The sequence below is a fragment of the Coregonus clupeaformis genome, chromosome 30, assembly GCF_020615455.1.
Source record: "Coregonus clupeaformis isolate EN_2021a chromosome 30, ASM2061545v1, whole genome shotgun sequence".
NCBI classification, from domain to species: domain Eukaryota; kingdom Metazoa; phylum Chordata; class Actinopteri; order Salmoniformes; family Salmonidae; genus Coregonus; species Coregonus clupeaformis.
In genome coordinates, this window is record NC_059221.1 from 34,685,302 (window position 1) to 34,707,115 (window position 21,814).

General features: G+C 45.0%; 1 protein-coding gene across 1 annotated transcript; it reads left to right on the forward strand.

The window, feature by feature from the left end:
• Nucleotides 1-6,567: 6,567 nt before the first annotated feature.
• LOC121546534 (renin-like) lies at nucleotides 6,568-19,972 on the forward strand. Its single transcript, XM_041857789.2, has 9 exons — nucleotides 6,568-6,780; nucleotides 7,681-7,834; nucleotides 7,986-8,109; nucleotides 15,789-15,907; nucleotides 17,184-17,380; nucleotides 18,321-18,443; nucleotides 18,816-18,960; nucleotides 19,079-19,177; nucleotides 19,364-19,972. The coding sequence occupies exons 1-9, from the start codon at nucleotides 6,704-6,706 to the stop codon at nucleotides 19,523-19,525; spliced, it is 1,200 nt and encodes a 399-aa protein (XP_041713723.1). The 5' UTR covers nucleotides 6,568-6,703; the 3' UTR covers nucleotides 19,526-19,972.
• Nucleotides 19,973-21,814: the final 1,842 nt, after the last annotated feature.

Genomic DNA, 21,814 nt, shown 5'->3' on the forward strand with positions numbered 1-21,814 from the left:
TCTATCTGGTTTACCTACCTCTCTCCGGGTCGCTGAGGCACTATTCCAGCAGGTCTTCTGGCACAATGGCCTTCCGCAGGTCTGGAAACCTTTATGGAGAAGTTGGGGGCCACGGTCAGCCTCACAGCCGGGTACCGGCCTCAGTCTAACAGGCAGGTGGAGAGGACCAACCAGGAGCTGGGAAGGTTCCTAAGGAGTCACTACCAGGACCGGCAGGGGTAGTGGGCCCGGTTCCTTCCCTGGGCAGAATATGTCCAGAACTCACTTCATCACTCCTCCACCGGGCTGACTCCCTTCCAGTGCGTCCTGGGATATCACCCGGCCCTGGCTCCGTGGACTCCGAGCTAGACCGAGGTCCCTGCAGTGGACAAACAAGTGGCCGTCAGAAGGATCAGACGGACTGCCACCGCAGTGAGGCTCCCGTGTTCCATCCTGGTAATCGCGTCTGGCTCTCCACCAGCAAAATCCTGCTCCGCCTGCCCTGCCGGAAGCTGAGCACCCAGTTTGTGGGGCTCTTCAAGGTCCTCCGGAGGGACAATGAGGTAACCTATCATTTAGAACTCCCCACCAACTACCGGATCTCAAAATCCTTTCATGCTTCCCTCCTCAGGCCAGTGGTTCCTGGTCCACTGGCTAATGCCATTCCCTGTGACACCCCTCCGTCTCCCCTGGACATCGAGGAGACCCTTGCCTATGCTGTTAGGTCCCTCCTGGACTCCCGACGTCGTGGGGGTTGGCTCCAGTACCTGGTGGACTGGGAGGGGTACGGTCCTGAGGAGCACTCTTGGGTCCCGGTGGCGGACCTCCTGGATCCCAACATCATCCATGATTTCCATCTCTGCCGTCCAGACCGGCCTGCTCCTCACCCTCGGGGCCGTCCTCCTGGCCGGCGTCGTTCTGCGGCAGGGGGTACTGTCATGCCTACTCCTGCTCCCTCCCTCCAGTGCTCAACCTAGCCGGTCTACTAACCACCGGTCCTGGCAACCCACATTGCGCACCCCTGGCAACCATCATTGCGCACACCACCCTGATTACTTCATCACCACCCTGATTACTCTCCCTTCATATAGTCCTCTGCAGCCTCAGTCATGATGCAGTATTGGTTTTGGTTACGTTCAGTACGCTTCTCCTGTTTTCTATTTTCTTCATGGTTATTATTAAATTCACCTTCTGCACCTGCTTCCTGACTCCCTGCGTATACGCTACAATGTACAGTGCATTCGGAAAGTATTCAGACCCTTTCACTTTTTCCACATTTTGTTACGTTACAGCCTTATTCTAAAATGGATTAAAAATAATAATAATCCTCATCAATCTACACACAAAACCCCATAATGACAAAGTGAAAACAGTTTTTATTTTATTTTCATATTTATAAAAAACATGAATACCTTATTTATATAATTTGCTATGGCACTCGAACTTCAGCTCAGGTGCATCCTGTTTCCAATGATCATCCTTGATGTTTCTACAACTTGATTAGAGTCCACCTGTGGTAAATTGAATTGATTGGACATGATTTGGAAAGGCACACACCTGTCTATATAAGGTCCTACAGTTGAGAGTGCATGTTAGAGCAAAACCCAAGCCATGAGATCGAAGGAACTGTCCGTAGAGCTCCGAGACAGGATTGTGTCAAGGCACAGATCTGGGGAAGAGTCCCAAAAAATGTCTGCAGCTATGAAGGTTCCCAAGAACACAGTAGCCTCCATCATTCTTAAATGGAAGAAGTTTGGAATCACCAAGACTCTTCCTAGAGCTGGCCAATCAGGCCTTTATGGTAGAGTGGCCAGACGGAAGCCCCTCCTCAGTAAAAGGCACATGACAGCCCACTTGGAGTTTGCCAAAAAAGGAACCTAAAGGACCCTCAGACCATGAGAAACAAGATTCTCTGGTCTGATGAAACCAAGATTGAACTCTTTGGCCTGAATGCCAAGCGTCACATCTGGAGGAAACCTGGCACCATGCCAAGCTTGTAGCGTCATACCCAAGAAGACTTGAGGCTGTAATCGCTGCCAAAGGTGCTTCAACAAAGTACTGATTAAAGGGTCTGAATACTTATGGAAATGTGATGTCATTTTTATTTTATTTGATAAATGTGCCAAAAATGTATAAAAAACTGTTTTTGCTTTGTCATTATGGGGTATTGTGTGTAGATTGATGAAGTGAATTATTATTTTTTTAATCCATTTTAGAATAAGGCTGTAACAAAACAAAATGGGGAAAAAGTGAAGGGGTCTGAATCCTTTCTGAAGGCACTGTATCATCTCCAAATTAAGATTAAAAGATGTCAGCAGAAAGAATGGGGTGTCAGCTATCACATGACATATTTTGGTTATTGAAGTACAGTAGGTTAAATGGATTTACATCTGGTAACAGAATTACGGTAACAGAATTACATCATGGGTGCCTGATCTGTACTATACAGAAATGCATAATTTTGGATATGAATGTTATTCCCTTCATGGTGATGTATCCTGGTCCACAAAGGTAGAAATATGCAATATCCTTCTTTTGCATATTTGGGTATTATTCTACACTGGCTATTATTCTTATGAGCTCCGCCCCCAAACAAGGACTAGACCAGAACTGAACCAATCATAGATGTCTATGTTTCAATACAGTACAGTAGAGCAATGTAAAGTAGAATAGAGTGCAGTACAATACAGTAGAGTACAGTAAAGTAAATATGTTCAGTACATTATACTGTACTGTAGTGTACAGTACTTTTCTTTACTGCACTGTACTGTTCTCTACTGTTCTATACTGTACTGTACGCTGCTGTCCAAACTTGTGAAACATAGACGTCTATAAATGGTTCAGAGTTGGTCCGGTCAGGGTAGACTGACCAAATTTCAACTACTTTTCAACGGTCGGTGTCTGTCGGTGCTTAGTGGGTGAGGATGCTTGTTACAGTAAATGGAAAGAGGGTATGTGTCAGTAAGAGCCGGGAGAGGTGACATTAACCGAAAAGAGAGAGGAGAGAGGAGAGAGAGAGACAGAGAGACAGAGAGAGCGAGACAGAGAGAGAGAGAGAGAGAGAGAGAGAGAGAGAGAGAGAGAGAGACAGAGAGAGAGAGAGAGAGAGAGAGAGAGAGAGAGAGAGAGAGAGAGACAGAGAGACAGAGAGAGCGAGACACAGAGAGAGAGAGAGAGAGAGAGAGAGAGAGACAGAGAGAGAGAGAGAGAGAGAGAGAGAGAGAGAGACAGAGAGACAGAGAGACAGAGACAGAGAGACAGAGAGACAGAGAGAGCGAGACAGAGAGAGAGAGAGAGAGAGAGACGAGAGAGAGAGAGACAGAGAGAGAGAGAGAGAGAGAGAGAGAGAGAGAGAGAGAGAGAGAGAGAGAGAGAGAGAGAGAGAGAGAGAGAGAGACAGAGAGACAGAGAGACAGAGAGAGCGAGACAGAGCGAGACAGAGAGAGAGAGAGAGAGAGAGAGAGAGAGAGAGAGAGAGAGAGAGAGAGAGAGAGAGAGAGAGAGAGAGAGAGACAGAGAGAGAGAGAGAGATAGAGAGAGAGAGAGAGAGAGACAGAGACAGAGCGACAGAGAGAGAGAGAGGGGGGGGAGGGGTTGTCCAGATTGTTTTCACAGTCTTGCTTTGACCACCAGATGACAGAAAGAGAACGAAAACAGTTATGAGCTGAACATAACAGTATGTCAGTGGAAGGGAGGACAGTATCAGGTGACCCAACTGTGGTTTTTGGCTACTATGATTTCCCAATGTAGCCAATTCAATTGAAGTAATTACGTTACCAATTTGGTAACAGAATTACAAGTTTTAATCACTTATTAATTCATAAACAAATTGATATCAGTAAAAACACTATAACTAATTGGTAGGTCTACCTTTACTTGTTACTTCCGTGAACTTTCATTATCCTCCCTCCTCATAAGGGAGAGAAATTAGAAAATATCTTAAAGATATGTGTTTTTTTGGTAATGGAATTACAAGGCAAATGGCAATGATTCTTAAATTTACAGAAGGCAAATCATTTCTCAAAAACGAAATATAAGTGTTGATATTAGATGGTAGGGGTCTTTACTTCAACATTATTGTGTTTTGATGTATTTCTAATACATTTTAAGACTTTTTCTGGTAGATGTTGTCTAAGACCCTTTTTCCATCTGTTTGACCAGAAATTAAAGCCTTTGCTTATTCCACATTTTTAGAATGGAACATTTTATAAAACATGTATGTATATACAGAATGCCTTTATTTCAACAAACAAACAAAAAAAACGACTCTTAGCTTTAATTTGACACCCAATTTGACATGCTCCTATGAACTTCACATGTTGGTGCTCATGGGTCCTTTCAGATGGAAATGCCCCAAGCTAATTTACAGTATGACTGTAGATATGAAATTCTGTAGTCTCTGAAATTCTGCTTGAAATTAAACCCTAGTTGACTGTTTTCATTCATAAAATTACAGAACACTCGGACAACACACAAAATGTTAGCACACATCATTGCTTCTCCTCATGACATCACACTCCCAGAGAACACATGATTTCCAACACTTCCCTGTCCTTGAAACCAGAGCACCCGTTCCCCTTGGCTGAGACGCTAGAAGTCGTCATTACCCCTGTAAGCTGTGGCTGTCCACGCAATCAGGTTCCTGGCAGTTCTGCCCACAGGGAATAGCTGAATGGCTTACCCCTGACTTCCACTAGGGCTGTCCAAGTCTCTGCCTGACATGGATGCTCATATCTCCTGCTAGGCTGGGTGGTCACTACAGTACACATACTGTATGACCCCAGCCCCACAGAGCAGATACTGTGGGAACCCAATCTGGCTGGTACAGCTAACAGGGAGAGATAGAGTGAGATAAACCTCAGCTAGCCATAGACCTTGGCTAGCCCCTGACCCATAGCCTACAGTATACAATATAAATACATACATTATGTAGGCCTATACATTTACAGACCTTGGTTTAATAGCCTACAGACAGACATTAGCTAGCCTAGCTAAGTATCTAGCCTGAAGTCCACAGCACAACCCCCACAAACAAAATGTAGGATTAACTCCATTCCCTGTTGAGTATTCCTATCCGGGCTATTGATTTGGATAATGTCTTGTCCCAATTGATTGGTGTACATACTTAGTGCCGAACAATCATTAACCTCCAAGATGAGAGTGGAGTTTAGTTACATTTACATGGTCATTTTAGTAATTTAGTAATTTAGCAGATGCTCTTAAAGGGCCAATGCAGCCATTTTTATATCAATATCAAATCATTTCTGGGTAATAAATGAATACCTTACTGTGATTGTTTTAAATTAAAATGGTCAAAAATAAACAAAAGTTCTCAAGCAAGAATTTGGCTAGGACTGTCTGAGAGTGGTCTGAGTGGGGAGGGGAAAACTGAAAAACAGCTGTTATTGGCAGAGAGGTTTGGAACTCTCTTTCTTATTGGTCTATTAACTAATTTACCACCTGGTGATGTCACCAGGCAGGCCAAAACGCCATCCCACCAAAACAGGCTGAAATTTCAGGCGGTCTTTTCTTCTCTTCTCTTACACTTAAATGGCATTATCATCATTTTCACAAATTCACAGTATTATTCCAACCTCATAGTGTGGAAATATTGTATATATAAAACACAGGAAAATCCCGTTTTTGAATGCACTGGGCCTTTAAGAGTTGCTACAAGTGCAGCTTTGTATGAGGAGCAGCCTTCAGGAGAGTGTAAACATACAGGTGTGAGTGTCTTGTCTAGGCTACTCTGCAGAAAAGGGCTGGATGGGTGTGGGAAAAGTCCACTATCGCAGACAAGATAAAGGGAAACTGTTGCAGCATACACTGCCAAGTTGGAGCAGATACAGTATACTTCAGCAGAAAGGAAAGAGATGGTACTATAAGTTAACATCTGGCCTGTTTAGCGTGTAATGTTTTACAGGCCATTTCAATAGGTTTTGATGTATTAATGCATGATCTGGCAAGACTGGGTAATCCCTGTCAGCACCCTTCTCCTATTCCCCTGTCCACTTTAAAGTTTATCCATTCTCTGCATTGTCTACATATTACATATGATTATCATCTGGCAATCATTGGTTTCAGATGTTATAGCTACTGGCCACATATAGATAAAATGCCTTTGTCACACAATTCAATTCGCCACACCATTCAAGTATAAATTGACTGCTTTCCAGATTTCACAGGGCTAGTTTCTGTGTCCTACGCCTGGGTAATCCCAATCAGCACACTTCTTCTCTGTCCCCCCTAAAGCTTCTTCCTTCTATCTCCCCCCCACTTCTTCTCTGTCCCCCCTAAAGCTTCTCCCTCCCACCCCAAGGCTCCCACTCCTCTTCTCACAGACCTTAATCCATGTTCACCCCGCAGCCGTGATATAAGCCCAGCCTGGTCAGAGAGCTCTCTCTCATCCCTCTGTCTCTAGTCTGTTCCCAAGGGTCACAGTTCAAACCTCTCCCTGGGACCTGTTTATCAAGGGAGGGCTGGGTGAGGTAGAAGGGAGAGAGGGAAAGGGTGGGTGGGTGGGGGGGAGGTTGGTGGACACTTCTAGGGAAGCTCAGAGCTAGTATAAAAAGAGTAGAAGGACAGAGAGAGAGGGGCCAATCTTTCAGAAGATCGGATATACAAGTAGCTGGTTTATCCGGAGAAACGGTACAAGGATAACTTGACTAGGATAACTTGTGCATCTTCTCACGTCCCGCACACTCCTTCACGCTCCAGGGTCTCCATGGCCCTGCTGATGCTATGCTGGGTGTGTGTGATTGCTCTGTCACTGACGATGACCACCAGCCATGCCTTACTAAGGTAACGCCATCTTTTTATTTATGTTTCTGTCACCGTATGTTGTCTACTCTGCAATGTGTTATGAACCTACATTTTATGGTCCTACTCTGTAATGTGTTATGAACCAAAATGTTATGGTCCTACTTTGCAATGTGTTATGAACCTAAATGTTATGGTCCTACTCTGCAATGTGTAATGCTACTTAAAAGTCCAATGCAGCCTTTTTATCTCAATATCAAATTATTTCTGGGTAACAATTAAATAACTTACTGTGATTGTTTTCTAATTACATGGTCAAAAATAAACAAAAATAGCTTCCTAGCAAAGAGCAATTTCTCAAGCAATAATTTTGCTAGGACTGTCTGGGAGTGGTCTGAGTGGGGAGCAGAAAACTGAAAACTAGCTGTTATTGGCAGAGACGTTTGGAACTATTTTTCTTATTGGTCTATTAACTTATTGGTCTATTAACTTATTGGTGATGTCACCAGGCAGGCCAAAACTCCATCCCACCAAAATAGGCTGTAATTTCAGGCAGTCTTTCCAAACAGCTCTTACAATAAAAGGGTATTATCAAAATTTTCACAATTTCACAGTATTATTCCAACCTCATAGTGTGGAAATATTTATAAAACGTGTTTGACTGCTCTGGGCTGTTAAAATAGACAGTGAAGAAGCTTGAATGGATACGTTGAAGTGTTTTATCAATTTAAACCAGACTATTTTGCTAAACTAAATCAATAGAGAATGTGTATTTTTGGTAGAGCTGTAGAAACAAAAATGTTATACAGACATTGGGGACACATGGTCTCATATCAACAATGGTCCATGATTGCAGAATGCATTGTATACCCCAACCCCTGTTCACTTCCTATCTATCATTCTATTGGATGATCTTTCCTCACTGTTGTCGTCTCTGATCAGGATCAGTCTGAAGAAGATGCCCTCCATAAGAGAGACCCTGCATGAGATAGGTGTGTCCCCAGCGCAGTTATTCGCTGAATTGGCCCAGAAGAGCAAAAATGACCTCTCCCCCAGCAACGGGACAGCCCCCACCCCCCTCACCAACTACCTGGATGTGAGAGACCCCCTGCACACACTGCACTGACCACGCATACTGTAGATGCAATTGACATGGGAATATTATGTTCCAAATGAGAGAACACAAACCACGTGCCAAACTCAGTGGAGTAAATGATTCATTGCCTCTTCTTCTCTCTGCTTCTCAGACCCAGTACTATGGGGAGATCAGTATTGGTTCTCCTGCCCAGATGTTCAACGTAGTGTTTGATACAGGCTCAGCCAACCTGTGGGTGCCCTCATACAGCTGTTCCCCTCTCTATACTGCCTGCTGTAAGTACAATGCACACACACACACAAACACACACACACCCACACACACACATTCAGAGGCGCCATGACCATAGGGGGCACAGGGGCAAGTGCCCCCTTAGATTTGTCCTGTTTAAAGAAAAAAAAAAGATGTTGTTTCTCTGTAATATTACTAGCCACCTAGCAATTTTATTACGTTGGCTTTAGCTAGCCCAGATAGGTTTCCAGTTTCCCAACCTCATTACTAGCTACCAAGAAGCCATCAATCAAGTTAGAGTGGCTAGCTTGTCTAACTGCAGGTAACAGCCAAAATAAAGGAAACACAGGAATGCAACACCGTTTTTCCATGAGAAATTCCATAATTTGGGGCGCAAATTACCCCCACAGTGCAGTAATACCCCCACAGTGGTATTATTGCACTGTGATATAAAAATTGGCATCTGTGTGCTTTAGGACCATGCAGACACCTTAGAGCGGTTGGGTAGGCTGTTTGGCGATTTCAGACGGCTGGATTTAGGACCGCGCGGACACTACAGAGTGTGCGGACAGGCTGTGCGAAGGCAAAGCTATTAATATAGGACCAGCACGGTGCTGCTGTCTGCAGCTGCCATCTCTGTGTATTACACTTTTTCTCTAAGTTGTAAAAGCAAGCAGAGCAGAAACTCGCTACTCTTTATTTGACTGATGCAGCTGGCAAGGTAACTGTTTTTTGACTAAACAGGAAAAAAAAGTATTTATTCACAGTGCTGACATGTAATGTTAGCTAATGTTTCATCCCCTCTCGACTGAAGTTCTTTCTGTAGCTACCACAACCAGTTCAGCTTTAGCCTCTAGCTATCTGTCAGGTAGCAGCATCTAGCAGCTGTTGTGTGTATGGAAATGTGTTTTAGTATTTTTGTCCCGTTTCAACAGAAGTAAATTGACTTGGCTAGTTTTTGCCAGTTGATGTACCATTAGAGCTAGCTAGCTCATTAACTGTAACTATTATTTTTACCTCAATCACACTAGACCTGAATCAAACGATGAAACCAGCGGCCAAACTGAAGACCGATATTCTGACGTTTTTTGACAGCGCAATGTGTCACGCCCTGGCTCTGGGGACTCTTGTATGTTGAGCCAGGGTGTTAGTTTCTTTGTGTAGTGTCTATGTTTCGTTTTCTATGTTCACGATCTAGTTTAAGTGTTTCTATGTTGGCCGGGGTGGTTCCCAATTAGAGACAGCTGTGTCTTGTTGTCTCTGATTAGGAACCATACTTAGGCAGCCTGTTGTGCACTTGTCTTTTGTGGGATCTTGTTCCGTGTAGGTTTGTGTATGACCGAGGACTTCACGTTTCGTTTTGTTGTTTTTGTTATTTGTATCGTGTTGCTAAGTACACTATTAAAGAGATATCACGCTGCGCCTTGGTCCACTCATTATGACGATCGTGACAGAAGATCCCACCATCAAAGGACCAAGCAGCGTGTCCAGGAGCAGACAGCCTGGACGTGGGAGGAGATCTTGGACGGGCAGGGGTCCTGGACTTGGGAGGAAATCCAGGCCGGAATGGATCGCCGTCCGTGGGAGGAGAGGGTGGAGGCGCGCCATAGAGAGGAGCAGTGGCGCCAACCGGGCCGACGTCGGACACGCAAGAGGCAACCCCAATACATTTTTTGGGGGGGGCACACGGCATGGACGACGGGGCTGCTGGAGGCAGCTACGGGGCGAGTTTGGGGATTGGGAGAGGAAGCCACCGGGTTTGGGGGGCTGGAAGGGAGGTTGGCGTAGCCTAGAGGTAGGGCAGAGCCTACTCCCCGTACTCAGGCTAGGCAGCGTGAGACTGGGCAGGTTCCGAGCTGTGCGGAGCTGCGTACTGTGCCGCGAGTGGTCCGGCACAGTCCGGTACGTCCTGTGCGAGCACCACGCACGTGTCGTGCTAAGGTGGGCATGTAGCCAGGACGGAGTGTGCCGGCTCAACGCTCGTGGCCTCCAGTACCCCTCCTCGTCCCAGATATCCTGCGCCAGTGTCACGTGCTGTAGTGCCAGTACGAGTACACAGCCCTGTACGTCCTGTGCTGATGCCTCACACAGAGTGTGTAAAAATAGGCATTCAGCCAGGACGGATTGTGTCAGCTCTTCGCTCCAGACCTCCAGTCCGTCTCCACAGCCCGGTCCGGCCCGTTCCTGCTCCCCGCACCAAGGCTGTGGTGCGCGTCGCCAGCCCGGTCCGGCCTGTTCCTGCCCCTCGCACCAAGCCTGTGATGCGCGTCGCCAGCCCGGCCCGGCCTGTTCCTGCCCCTCGCACCAAGCCTGTGGTGCGCATTGCCAGCCCGGCCCGGCCTGTTCCTGCTCCTCGCACCAAGCCAATGGTGCGCGTCGCCAGCCCGGCCCGGCCTGTTCCTGCTCCCCGTACCAAGCCTATGGTGCGCATCGCCAGCCTGGCCCGGCCTGTTCCTGCTCCCCGCACCAAGCCTGTGGTGCGCGTCGCCAGCCCGGCACGGCCCTTCCTGCTCCCCGCACCAAGCCAAGGGTGCGCGTCGCCAGCCCGGCCCGGCCTGTTCCTGCTCCCCGCACCAAGCCTGTGGTGCGCGTCGCCAGCCCGGTCCGGCCTGTTCCTGCTCCCCGCACCAAGCTTGTGGTGCGCGTCGCCAGCCCGGTCCGGCCCGTCCCTGCTCCCCGCACCAAGCCTGTGGTGCGCGTCGTCAGTCCGGGACAGCCCGTGCCTGCTTCACCGGTGCCTGGTCAGGTACCGGTCAGCTGCTCCACACCGGAGCCTAAGCAATCCGCTCCACCGATGTCCAGTCCAGCTCCAGCCAGCGGGGCCAGACCAGACCAGGGGCGCTACGGGGGGGTTGTTAGAGGGTGGTGGTCACGCCCGGAGCCGGATCCGCCTCCGAGGTGGAATGCCCACCCGGCCCCTCCCCTGTTGGGTTTATGTTGGCGCGGTCGCAGTCCGTTATTTGTATCGTGTTGCTAAGTACACTATTAAAGAGATGTACGCATATCACACTGCGCCTTGGTCCACTCATTATGACGATCGTGACACAATGTGAGTTTTATTAGTCAGTATAGCAATGTAACGTTATTGATCTGTCAGTTTCCCTAGCAAATTCCCTACTTTTCACACTGACACGGTATAAACAGCTCTACAGGCTACACTGTCATGGTGCACAGTCAGCACACAACACTATATTCATCATGTCTTAGCAGGATCAGATGGTGTCAGGTGTCCCAGCAGGGTCAGACAGCCAGGGAAGACCAGTCTATGGAGCTAAGGTACATTTTGCAGTATATTATTATAACAATCAGTGAATGGATACAAAGTTCCATCTTGAGTTGATGGGTAGGCTACAGCCTGGGATCTGCGAATGATGGTCATTTCAATTGTTCAACCATTGATTCTATTACTGGATAATATAATGTGTAAATGTACACCAAGGTAATTCTTTGTCATGCCTCATCTGAGCAGGATCAGATGGTGACAGGGGCCTCAGCAGGGTCATGCAACCAGGGGGAGACCAGTCTGTGACGGCGCTGAGGTGAACTTTTTGCAGATACAACACTTTATTAACACTGGACAAGCCAGAAGCTTAAAAGATTGAAACTATTTTAAGGCAGTCTAACAAACCTCTAAAGTTGATTTCCAAACTGTATCAAGGGTTGATAGAGGCTTTTCCAGATGACACAAAACATGTCAAACAAAAAAAGACCTGGGAAGCACTATTGATGATGATGAATGTATACAAATAAAATGAAATCAAATTTTATTTGCCACATGCGCCAAATACAACAGGTGTAGACATTACCGTGAAATGTATACAGGTATGTTTGAATGCCCAGTCATGGTCATATAATCTCAGACATAAATTACAGCAGTTTAAGAACATCCATTGAACATACTAAATCAAATCAAATCAAATTTTATTTGCAAATAGATTCTTTTTTTCATGGCACATGAGACACCTGTCTGATTTGTGCCTGTCTCAGTGGACTAATCAATTGAGGATGCCGAGGTGATGCCACAGTCCAAGAATATGGGGATTGTGGCTCAGATGCACAAGGAACGTCTCTCTCCAGAACGCGCTCTCTCTCGCCATTTCGTGGGTTCATGGTTTCATAAACTTCTGTGCAATTGCTGTGTCTATCAATTCCCCATTACATATATCACCAGTACTAGCTTACATTTACCGTTAATTCCTATAATTTCTAATTTATTAGAATGTTTGTTTGGTTATGGTCATTTCTGTTCATGCATTCAATATATTATTATTACAGTCATTTACTATTCTCGTTGTCGGAGTGGACATGTGTTTTGAAGAACTCACAACCTACAGGTCCCCTGTAGCTCAGTTGGTAGAGCATGGTGCTTGCAACGCCAGGGTTGTGGGTTTGTTTCCCACGGGGGGCCAGTATGAAAATGTATGCACTCTCTAACTGTAAGTCGCTCTGGATAAGAGCGTCTGCTAAATGATGTAAATGTAAACTGAGAAACGTTTTTGTTTATTTTATTCCATTAATGAGTTTTGTCAATTTATTCATCGTCTTTTGTTTGAAACGCTCCCGTCAATGTTAAGTAAGGACACACACATAGAAGTAGGACTAGTCTACCTGGCCTGCGCACAAATGTAGGCCTTTAAATGTGCCCATTTTGGGATGTCTGGTAGTACTTCTGACTGCCTTAACTCACCACCACTAATGAGCTGTGGAGCTTCTCAAAGTCATTTTTCTTAATCTCAAACAGCAAGTAAATGAAGTCTGTTTTTAGAATCAATTCAGAATGGCAATAGTTCAACAAAGTATTTCAACAATATTTCCAGCTCTCTCCCTTTCAATAACCACTCGGCATAAAAGGGATAGATGTAATGCTCTGATCCAGTGGAAACGTCATAAAATACCTGAATACTTATTTTCCCTTGCACCAATAGCCTACAGCTGTGTCTGTCCTGAGCTCACTGGCGCAGGAAACTGAGGGCCCAGAATATTTTATACAATGTTTCAAGTTTGCTAGTGCAAGTTTCTGGGAGACCCAGTTGATAGTTGATACAATGTTTCAAGTTCGTTGCAGACAGGCCATGCATAGCCAATGTGATTTAAAGGATATTTATTTTCATCTGGATATTTTCTACCTTCAGGTTGCAATGTTTTTATGTGTTGGCTTTATGTTGGCTATTTTTACATAGTTGGCAATGGTAATAAAAGTTACTTTTAGATTTGTATAATTTTCATTTAGATTTAGAATGTAGATTAACCACAGACAATGATTTTGAGATACAAAGACTATTATAATGAAATGTTCCACAAAAAATCATAACTGGCACGCAGATTGGTAGAAATTATAAGATAAATTGGCACTCCAAATGGAAAAGGTTGCTGACTGCTGGTGTAGCCTATTACCGGCAACTTCAGGAGCGTAAGAGCCAACTTATGTTTGATCCGAAAATGTGGTCGGCGGCGCCATATGGATGGTGTGATGCAATTGCACACACACTCACTTCCTTGACAACTTCCTTCACAACAGCTCTGCAGTGCTCCGTGAAGCGCAATAAGTATGAATGCCCTGACTTCTGCAGAGGCCGTATCACCGTAAATGCTGCACGGCCAATGCAGACGTGGGATTGACCATACAGCGCCTTTAATGGCAGAATCTGCGAAGGCCAGCAGCAGCGGGAGAAGGAGGGTCGGGAACAGGTTTTTATCTTCTGGTTAGGCTATCTTGATCTCTGGCTCTCTCTTGAGTCATTTGTGTGTCTTAATTATTTAATCAAACAGCGTGCTTAAATCATCAGACAAGTTCAGTATATAGTAGATTTGATTAAAACACAAAGGTTGTGTCTATATATGGAAAAATACACGTTTAACATTTTTGACCAATCGATTGGTCGAAAGAAAAGACTACTCTTGGTTGACCAAGATGTTTTTTTGTCTGGTACAGCCCTAGTAGAAATGCAGGAAATGAGCTTTTGAGGCCAAAAACCAGTTGAGGGAGGACCTCCGCCAGGTTATGTCCATTCAGTGACCACTCGTGCCCTGTGGATAGGGGCATTGTCATCCTATGGGGGTATAGCCATGGTATCTAAAATAATGGCCAAAATAATGGCCTGCCCAGCAATTTTATACATGCCCCTAAGCATGATGGGATGGTAGCCCTTTCCTGCAGTCAAATGACCTAGTGGCCTCATGGGTGGAATGTTATTAATATTTTTCAGAATTTCAGAATTAATCAACATTATTATTTATTTAGTTTAACAAACGGTTTTGTTATAATTCAGTCTTCTGTGATGTGTATAAAGTGTAATATTGAGATGCAAACTCAAAATTGAATAGATTTCAACTCTATATCTGACATGGTACAGGTGTCTTTTTTTAAGCCCATAGCCATGTGTGTGAGGTGTATACTTTTGTTACAAAGTAGATTTGTTTAAGACTACCAAGAAACCTGATTTAGCCCACTGCAGTGAAAGGTTAATTGCTTAGTTAATTCAGGAACCGCAGTGCTAGCTGTGCCACTAGAGATCCTGGTTCGAATCCAGGCTCTGTCGTAGCTGGCCGCGACCGGGAGACCCATGGGGCGGCGCACAATTGGCCCATCGTCGTCCAGGGTAGGGGAGGGAATAGCCGGCAGGGATGTAGCTCAGTTGGTAGAGCATGGCGTTTGCAACGCCAGGGTTGTGGGTTCAATTCCCACGGGGGGCCAGTATAAAAAATTATGTATGCACTCACTAACTGTAAGTCGCTCTGGATAAGAGCGTCTGCTAAATATGTAAAATGTAAATGAACCACGTGTGGAAGCACCTGCTTTCAATATACTTTGTATACCTGATTTACTCAAGTGTTTCCATTATTTTGGCAGTTAGCTGTATTTTAGCTGGCATGTCTGCTGGCAAGGATGGTAGACTTTAGAAAGGCGAGCAATAACTAAATGTACTGAATAAGACTCACATTCCTTTCAATCTTTTACCCAGATTTTAGCATAGCTGCAGAGAAGCATATTAAGTGTATTTTTTTTAAAGAACCACCAGTCAGGAGGATACAGACAGCTCAGGAGGTATGCTTAGATATGCGGAAAAATAGACATATTTTTCACATAGAATTAAGCATACTGATTGTGGCTCTAGATAGCAGGAAAAATGTGTTTGAAAAATTTAAATTTCTCAAAATTCTCAATCGCCTAGCCATCCTCACATACTTTGTGCCACCTCAGATTTTTGAGGTGCATGACACCCCTACACACATTCACACACGCACACACCCACCCACACACACACACAGACACACACACACACACATTTTAAATACTTTATTTGAATCCACCAATCAAATTTACAAAAAAAGGATCCATGGCACTCAAGGGTACAGTAAGCACCTCCTTCTCCAAACAGCTAGGCTGCCCACGACAGCTGAACAGAACAGTACCTAGCCAATTGCTTTGCCCTAGTTTTTGTCAGGCCCGCAATCTGGAGGCTGCCGAATATCAGCACAACCAGCACAACCAGCTAGCACCTAAACCCGAGGCTGTCCAAGCATGCCACGAGGGGCTGGTACTTATGCAGCTTTTCGGCAAAGGCCTGCTCCATGTAGCCGTCAAATGAGCAGCCCACTTCCTAAATGAGCACCTCCTCCTGGCCTCCCACACACACACACATAAAAGCTGTATGTTTGATTGCTTCACCAGAGATAAGCATGTTCCCGGACAATGATGACTCAATGACCTTTGAACTCACAGTTACCCACAACAGATACGACGGTTCCAAGTCCCGGACGCACGTCAAGAACGGGACAGGTTTCTCCATCCAGTATGCCTCTGGAAACATCCGGGGATTCCTGAGTGAGGATGTGGTTGTGGTGAGTGTAACATTATACCACTCTAAGAAAATAACCTTCCTACCCTTTCTCCTCACCTGTTTCCTATCATCCCTTTTTATCGTGCATTTTTGTGATCAATATGGGAATAATACACTGCTCAAAAAAATAAAGGGAACACTTAAACAACACAATGTAACTCCAAGTCAATCACACTTCTGTGAAATCAAACTGTCCACTTAGGAAGCAACACTGATTGACAATAAATGTCACATGCTGTTGTGCAAATGGAATAGACAACAGGTGGAAATTATAGGCAATTAGCAAGACACCCCCAATAAAGAAGTGGTTCTGCAGGTGGTGACCATAGACCACTTCTCAGTTCCTATGCTTCCTGGCTGATGTTTTGGTCACTTTTGAATGCTGGCGGTGCTTTCACTCTAGTGGTAGCATGAGACGGAGTCTACAACCCACACAAGTGGCTCAGGTAGTGCAGCTCATCCAGGATGGCACATCAATGCGAGCTGTGGCAAGAAGGTTTGCTGTGTCTGTCAGCGTAGTGTCCAGAGCATGGAGGCGCTACCAGGAGACAGGCCAGTACATCAGGAGACGTGGAGGAGGCCGTAAGAGGGCAACAACCCAGCAGCAGGACCGCTACCGCCACCTTTGTGCAAGGAGGAGCAGGAGGAGCACTGCCAGAGCCCTGCAAAATGACCTCCAGCAGGCCACAAATGTGCATGTGTCTGCTCAAACAGTCAGAAACAGACTCCATGAGGGTAGTATGAGGGCCCGACGTCCACAGGTGGGGGTTGTGCTTACAGCCCAACACCGTGCAGGACGTTTGGCATTTGCTAGAGAACACCAAGATTGGCAAATTCGCCACTGGCGCCCTGTGCTCTTCACAGATGAAAGCAGGTTCACACTGAGCACATGTGACAGACGTGACAGAGTCTGGAGACGCCGTGGAGAACGTTCTGCTGCCTGCAACATCCTCCAGCATGACCGGTTTGGCGGTGGGTCAGTCATGGTGTGGGGTGGCATTTCTTTGGGGGGCCGCACAGCCCTCCATGTGCTCGCCAGAGGTAGCCTGACTGCCATTAGGTACCGAGATGAGATCCTCAGACCCCTTGTGAGACCATATGCTGGTGCGGTTGGCCCTGGGTTCCTCCTAATGCAAGACAATGCTAGACCTCATTTTTTTGAGCAGTGTAGTAGACATTGCCCATAAGTACTGATCTACCGTAGGATTATCTTACTAGGGGAAAACCTAGATCTAGGTTTTGAGGGACAGTTATATCTTACTCTGTGCATTCTCTAGGTGGGTGGCATCCCAGTGGTCCAGGTGTTTGCGGAGGCCACAGCCCTGCCTGCCATCCCCTTCATCTTTGCCAAGTTTGACGGGGTCCTTGGGATGGGCTACCCCAACGTGGCCATCGACGGCATCACCCCTGTGTTCGACCGCATCATGTCCCAGCACGTCCTCAAGGATGAGGTCTTCTCTGTTTATTACAGCAAGTAGGGGATATCATTGTCACTGTTCATACAGGGCCCGATTCAGACTTGAGATAAGTAGACTTCTTTTTACTTAAAGGTCCAATGCAGCCGTTTTTATCTCAATATCAAATAATTTCTAGGTAACAATTACGTACCTTACTGTGATTGTTTTCAAATGAAAATGGTCAATAAGAAACAAACATAGCTTCTTAGCAAAGAGCAATTTCTCAAGCAATAATTTAGCTAGGACTGTCTTTGAGTGGTCTGAGTGGGGAGGGGAAAACTGAGAACTAGCTGTTATTGGCAGAGAGGTTTGGAACTCTCTTTCTTATTGGTCTATTAACTAATTTATTTGCTGGTGATGTCACCAGGCAGGCCGAGACTCCATCCCACCAAAACAGGCTGAAATCTCAGGCAGCCTTTTCAAACAGCTCTTACACTAAAAGGGCATTATCATAATTTTCACGATTTCACAGTATTATTCCAACCTCGTGTGGAACACAGGAACATCACGTTTCTGACTGCACTAGGCCTTTAAGTCCATGTTACCTCAAGTCTGAATCGGGCCCATAAAACTCACACAAGTAGGTCTTAGTGGGTTGCACATTTCATCAAAATATTGTTTTGAACATTCGTTTTAGGACTGATGCCCGACTGAGCATTCTACTCAATGCATTGTCAATTGGGGCTGATGATTTCATCAAAAGTGCATTACAGCAGCTTAGAAAAACAATGACATTTCTAAAGGATGCAAATAATTAGGTGGAAAATGAAGTGGAAACAACGTTGATTCAATCAGTTTTTGCCCAGTGGGTAGCCCCCATTCAGAATGACTGGGCTTATCATGACTTTTGGGCACCCCAATGTCGGAGGGCGGTTTGAGAACGTGCACAACAATGGCATGATGTGACGGAGCTGCAACCTATGAATAGCAATCGTGCAATCTTTTTTTTTCTCTCAGAGACCCAATGCACAAACCAGGTGGAGAGCTAGTGATGGGAGGAACAGACCCAGACTACTATACTGGTACCTTCAACTACATGGGCACCAGTGAGGCAGGAAAATGGGAGGTCAACATGAAAGGGTGAGATGTGACAGTTATGTGTGTACGTGTGCATGTGCAACAGTGGAGGCTGGTGGGAGGAGCTAAAGGAGGACTGGCTCATTGTAATGGCTGGAATGGAATAAATGGAATGGTTTCAAACATTTGGAAACCACATTTTTGACTCTGTTCCATTGATTCCAGTCCAGCAATTACAATGAGCCCGTCCCCCTATAGGTCTTCCCACCAACCTCCACTGATGTGCAAGTTGTGCGTCTGTCTGTCTGTCTGTCTGTTTGTTTGTTTGTTTATCTGTGGGCCAGTATATGCACATTTGCCTGTGTCAATGAACTTTACATGTGTGTGTCATTTTCTCTCTCTCTTTTTCTCTTTCTCCCCTTCCCTCTCTCCCAGGGTGACAGTGGGGGAGGAGATGCTGTTCTGTAAGGAGGGCTGTACGGCAGTGATTGACACAGGCTCCTCCTACATCACAGGCCCCGCCTCCTCTGTGTCTGTACTGATGAAAACCATTGGAGCCACAGAGCTGGCAGAGGGAGGGGTATGTACATCACAGAGCCACATACTGTATCTTTATTGCCTAAATGGTCTGTTAACTAGCATCTTCCCTTCCCTTATCTTATGGGTGGACTAAGATGTGTTGTTTGTTCTCTTTTCAGTACACTGTAAACTGTGACCTGGTGAAGTCCTTACCCAGTGTCACCTTCCACCTCGGAGGCCATGAGTACGCACTCACTGAGGAGGACTACATCTTATGGGTAAGCAACATGGAAATTGGCACAACTGGGATATACTGTACAGATACAGGGCGATTGTCATGTTTACCTTTGCAGCTACTATGTCATGTTTATTTTGTGCTTATAGATGTGACATGTATGTTTTATAAATACGCATTTATGGAAGTCTTTACCAGTATTTTTTTATGATTTGCTCTCCGTCTGCAGCAATCTCAGTTTGGAGAGGACATCTGTAGTGTGACCTTTAGGGGTTTGGATGTGCCGCCCCCTACTGGCCCTATCTGGATCCTGGGAGCCAACTTCATTGCCCGCTACTACACAGAGTTCGACCGTCGTAACAACCGCATAGGCTTCGCCACAGCAGTCTGACAGGATCGTCCGCTTAGCCACCAAGCTTTCACTCTCTCTTGCTCTTATTCCTTCTTTCTCTCTATGTCTCTGTTACAGTCTCTTAAAACCAGCCTGTATTTCTCCCTCACACTCTTACTCTATCATTGCGTTTCTCTTTCTCTCTCTTTCTCTGTCTCTTTATCACAGGGCCTGCCCTTTGTCCCCATATTTTTTACACTTCTTGCATTCTGCCATGTCAAGTCATCATTTTGAATTCAATCTGTGCCAATTGCACTTTTCACCTCGTATTACCCAATCAGAATACATCTTTGTTTTTAGTTGACGAGTATTGACGTGCTGCTAACATCACACTTATTTTGTGTTATATATCATATGGCATGCTGATGTCATGTCATACAGTTTGATTTTTAAACAATCCTCATGTAATAACACTGTCTGCATTGTAATGACGTAACAAGAATAAAGCTTGTTTAATGGAAATGTCTATATTCTTGTTATTATTATTATTATTATTATTGTCTGCAGTCAAGGAATTTTGACTGTGTTTTTTCATCAGGGGAAACACCAGCAGAAAACAAAGTGTTCCACATTCACTGACCGCAGAAACATGAGCATCTTAATGTCTGTACAGAAATAAACTATCCAGATGTCTTCTATTTTGAGTCACAATATTAATATGATTTATCCTCTGAAGTTGAGCTAGAGATGAATTGATATCAGACCGTGTTTAAGTCCTTAGTTATGGCAGCCTTTGGTCTACAATGTGTTGATCTAATGTGGGAACTGATGGCGTGAAAATAGCACACATTGTATGTGGTGGATGCGGGGGTGGATGTAGAAAACCGGTTGTGTGATTTATCCTCTTTTCTGCTGTTCCCTCCTGACTGAAGATGCCTTTCTCAGCGTGGTGTCTGAACGCTCATTCTTAACTCTCTATCTTCTCTCTCTGTTTTCTCTCTCTTCACTCTCTTCTCTCCCTCTCTCGATTATGTGCTTTTTTTCACCATGTGCCAGCTGGCTAGGTCATTGTTTATAAAACATGTGTATGAGCTAGTCTATTTTTCCACAACATTTGTGGACAAATAAAAATTCTCTGCCCACAATTCATGCTGGTAAGAGGGGTGAAGCAATTCAACTTCAGTAAAACTTAACATTTACTGTAATGTAGAGTGATTTCTCTGATATGAAACAGGACAGGATGGAGATGTCCCATGATGTCCTCAAGGAAACATAAGGCCATTTCAGTGTACATCTCAAGCACAAAGGTCAGAGGTCATGATCAATCACAGGTCGGAAAGGTCATACAACCTGTCACTGGAGGATGACTTTGAAAGTGAAACCTGCACTGCAAACAGAATTACCGGAAGACAGACTCTGTTCTTCTTGTAACTTTAACCTCCGTTCTAGCTAGTAGACACACAAAGAGATAAAAACACAATAAATGCAGTCATATTTGTCGCAAACTGTTGTGGAGTTATTTTCAGAGGGAAAGTCCGTCCAGTGATGCGGGGTATAGAGAATAAAGATACCTGGACTGGAAGACGAACAACAGTTTCCTTGCCTTCATCCCAGCACATCCATGAATTGTTCAACTAAGATATTATCTGGAAAAATGTGTTTCGAGGTTAAGGTGAAGATACTAGCACTGCTACTTTTAACACTGGTACTTCTCTCTACATGACTCTACAAAACATCTCCATTTCATTTAGCACTAGATCTGAAGTGACTTTAGAATGGAAACACATGTTATGTTTTACATAATTCTATGTTGAGGAGGAATATCGAATTACCAAAGGTTATACTCAAGTATTTCCTGGAATATGCTGTGTTTATGAACTGTGGTCTGTGTTGAACCTAAGGGACATGACAACACAAACCATATTCCATCTGACCAATTCCCACAGTGGCATCATAAGGATTTAAACAGGAACTATATTTAACCAATAGAACAGGTAATATGTATTTTGCATTTACTGTATTGTATACTGAACAAAAATATAAACGCAACATGCAACAATTTCAACGATTTTACTGAGTTACAGGTCATATAAGGAAATCAGTCAATTGAAATAAATTCATTAGGCCCTAATCTATAAATTCATTAGGCCCTAAAAAATGTATGGGTGTGGATCAGAAAACTAGTCAGTATCTGATGTGACCACCATTTGCCTCATGCAGAGCAACACATCTCCTTCGCATAGAGTTGATCAGGCTGTTGATTGTGGCCTGTGGAATGTTGTCCCACTCCTCTTTATTGGCTGTGTGAAGTTGCTGGATATTGGAGGAACTGGAACACACTGTCATACA

What these genes read in the sequence shown, in the direction of transcription:
- LOC121546534 (XM_041857789.2), top strand. Translation starts at nt 6,704, where the DNA reads ATGGCCCTGCTGATGCTATGCTGGGTGTGTGTGATTGCTCTGTCACTG. An exon ending in ACCAGCCATGCCTTACTAAG is followed by an intron (nt 6,781 to 7,680) that starts GTAACGCCATCT and finishes GTCTCTGATCAG; the next exon opens with GATCAGTCTGAAGAAGATGC. An exon ending in AGGAGGACTACATCTTATGG is followed by an intron (nt 19,178 to 19,363) that starts GTAAGCAACATG and finishes CTCCGTCTGCAG; the next exon opens with CAATCTCAGTTTGGAGAGGA.